The sequence below is a fragment of the Phalangium opilio genome, unplaced genomic scaffold, assembly GCF_054372755.1.
Source record: "Phalangium opilio isolate 3A_F unplaced genomic scaffold, DU_Popi_V2 ptg000500l_1, whole genome shotgun sequence".
NCBI classification, from domain to species: domain Eukaryota; kingdom Metazoa; phylum Arthropoda; class Arachnida; order Opiliones; family Phalangiidae; genus Phalangium; species Phalangium opilio.
In genome coordinates this window covers 68,090-71,224 of record NW_028324238.1, presented here as the reverse complement: position 1 = coordinate 71,224, position 3,135 = coordinate 68,090, and the positions used below count along the sequence as shown (strand labels likewise).

The following is a 3,135-nucleotide window of genomic DNA, read 5'->3' as shown; positions in this document are numbered from 1 at the left end:
TTGACGTTAAATAATTGGTTCACTCCTGAGGTCATGAGTTGTTCATAGCTTTAAGAAATACATGCATTTCAGGCTCCGGTTGAAGAAAATGGTGTTGAAGAAGTTTCGGAGCTGAAGGAACAGATTCGATTTTTAGAGGAACTAATACGTCGTCATGAACCACCGGAAAAGCCTTATGTTGAGGATGAGAAAGCGCAAAAAGTAATTAGTATATTTTTAATACTTGCGAATAAGACTTGCACACGATTTGATGTGGGTCAGTTCTACCCTACAAAAAAAAACAATTGGGAGTTTTATTTGAAATTTTACAATTGGTAACCAATTGTAAACCAATTGGTTTTTGGAACACTTCTATGGGTATTGCAATAGATCGCCGTTAGCTTTACAGCCAATAGCCCCTTCCAAAAAGTTTTGAAAAAATGTTCTTAGTCTGAGTCAGTTCAGTTCTTCCTACAAACAGGAGGTAGTTTCCCCGCATAGCCTAGTTCACAACCTAGATATGACGTTTTTAGCTCCAAGTGCGCATGCGCGAAGAACTTAAACAACAAGATGCACAAGGCAGTCAAACTTTTTGGAAGGGGCTATTGGTAACTGATATGCCCGATTGGTAACCAATAGGAAATGTGGCCAATTGATAACCAATAGGAAATGTGGCCAACGATGTCCTATTATCAATCAAAATATGCAGTGTAGCAAATCCATCATTCTTGTTTTATTTTGTATCTTTTTGTAGTCAAGGGAAGAACTTATTCGTTGGGAAGAGAGTAAAAAGTGGCAACAAACTACTGAGCGTTTAAAAAGTAAGCTGAAAGAGAAAGAACATGAAGTGGAATCACTTGAGAAGTCGAACAAAACACTGCGAGATCAGGTAAAGAAACTAACCTTTTGTAATTGTTTCATTAATGGTGATTTCAAGCGGTTAGAGAAGTTTGCATTGAATATTTTGTCGCTAAAATTCTATGTATAATTTCTAATAACGTGGAATACAATATGGTTTAATTATACTTCAAGGGAGGTTATTTTTGTTTTATTTTCTCAGTCATTATGACCAATTAACGTTATCAGAAGTATATAATACTTTTGATAATACCAAGCCACCAATCTCGGATTATGGCGTTTTTCAAAATTCTAGGCTTACGCCCCTGATGATATTAAGCACCATCTTACCTTCAAGATCATAACAAGAAGTGATATCTAGTTTATTAGGGAGAAGGTACAAGTTGCCTAAGTATTCGCGCGCCATAGTCCCAGTCCCCCTTTCAAAATACAAGGGGGGACGTAAAAGGAGGCCGGGCTATTTCGCCTCTCCGTAATTTTCGTCATTCGCGTCGCGCTTACGTGAGTTTGAGGTGCTGGTTGTAATTTAGAGGCAGGGATTAACTCCGGACCTACGTTTGGACTGGAGATAAAGCTAGAAATGTGGTGAATTTATACCTTCTCCCTAATAAACTAGATATCACTTCTTGATCATAACTAAACAGCACTAATACTAGCTTCAAGAATTTGAAAAATGAGCGCTAATGGGGTGCTTAAAGCTGTCCACGTGGAGGCTCTGGTCTTGTTAAAGCTACGTTTTCGTCCCTAAAATCCGACTAATCTTCTGCATACCAAAATTTAACTTGCCAAAGGCAGGAACCAATTAAAATTGGTCCACGAGGGCGGAGCTAAAGCTAGCCTTAACCATGGACAAAGCAATACAGTATTGCTTTGTCCATGCCTTAAAGCAAAGCGCGGGTCCAGTGGATCCCCTACAAGTTCACTTTCCTCCTGAACTCCGGGTTTAGCTTGGCGAAGGCTAGTGGGCGGGATTTATAAGTGCACTTATAAATCCCGCCCACAAATGCCTCCTGCCTTCGCCAAGCCAATACTGGAGTTCGTAAGGAAAGTCAACTTGTAGGGGATCCACTGGACCCGCGCTTTGCTTTAACTAAGGTTAGTGCATGGACAAAGCAATACTGAAGGACTGATGGCAGATGGAGAAAGTTGAAAAATACTTGTTAATTCGCCTTCTAGCGGGAGATAGTAGCAAACCGGATGGCGGAATGAACGTTCTAAAGAGGTAAGGAGCTAACATCTTATATTGTATAGGTGGCGCTAGGTTTTTCCGGGATTTGACTCAGTATTTTTCATAGCCCCCGTCCATTTTGGGGCTGAAAAGGGGGAAGGAAGCTTAACATTGGTTGTTTACTCGCTTAGTATGGGGCTCTATGGGCTGCCATCCGTCCTTCAGTATTGCTTTGTCCATGGTTAGTGGGCTTGTCAACTCCACCCCTCGACTATGGCAGCATCTAGTGGTATTGATTTAAACTAATCCACAGCCGAGACTTGCTTTAAATGGTTGAGTGAATACCATATCCCAAAAATCAATTTGGTTGCTATGGTAGCGGCTTTTGTTGTGTTAAAGTTTCACATGTTATTGAAGAACAGTACCGTATTCTTCTGTATGGGTCTTAATTTTTAGTCGAAAAATGTGCACTAGAGGGCGTATTAATCTGGATCGAAACTAAATGCACGGTATAGATACATATTCCTTCTCTAACGTGTAAGATAACTTGTGTTCAAACGTGTATATATTAAACTTATACCAAGGAAGATGGAGATAGGGAAGTTTGCTCAGTATAGGAATCTCTCTTCACGAAATGTTGCAGGTCACATGACTTATATTCGGCGTTAGTTTGAACTGCGCAGGAAACCGGTAGTGCCGCCTATCCTCAGCACGATGCGCGAGAAAAGTGCGGCGCGTGCGCACATGCACAATTGCACATCCACGCCGAAAACGGGATTTTTGGGCGACCGGAGTTATAGCGTTACACGAAACTTCCCTATCTCCATCTTCCTTGCTTATACTACTTAAAGGGAGGGTGAAGTGGAAAATCAAGTGATTTTTTATCGATTCTTCTACATATTATATAAGATCCCTCTGCGCACGCAGTGAAACATCCAGGAAATATCTCCGAATGATTTCAAAATTAAAAATAGTAGTCCAGTGCAATTAGACGAAAAATGGCATTGACCTAGAAAAAATTAGGGACAAGCAGATCGCGACGGAAATGCAAAGTACTATTGGTTCTTGTTAAGGGAAAAAAATTTTCCGGACTTCCGGTTGGGGGAAGGCTCTTAAAAATGGCCGCCATT

General features: G+C 40.8%; 1 protein-coding gene across 3 annotated transcripts in view; it reads left to right on the top strand.

The window, feature by feature from the left end:
- Positions 1 to 3,135, top strand: part of LOC149591733 (centrosomal protein of 290 kDa-like) — a 159,425-nt gene that overhangs the window by 138,640 nt on the left and 17,650 nt on the right. The window contains exons 27-28 of one of the 3 annotated variants that reach the window (XM_089861735.1): positions 73 to 201; positions 734 to 868. The exons of the other annotated variants lie outside the window; for them this stretch is intronic. Of the exons in view, the coding sequence (XP_089717861.1) occupies positions 73 to 201; positions 734 to 868 (264 nt within the window). The remainder of the gene's footprint in view (positions 1 to 72; positions 202 to 733; positions 869 to 3,135) is intronic. 3 annotated transcript variants of the gene reach the window in all.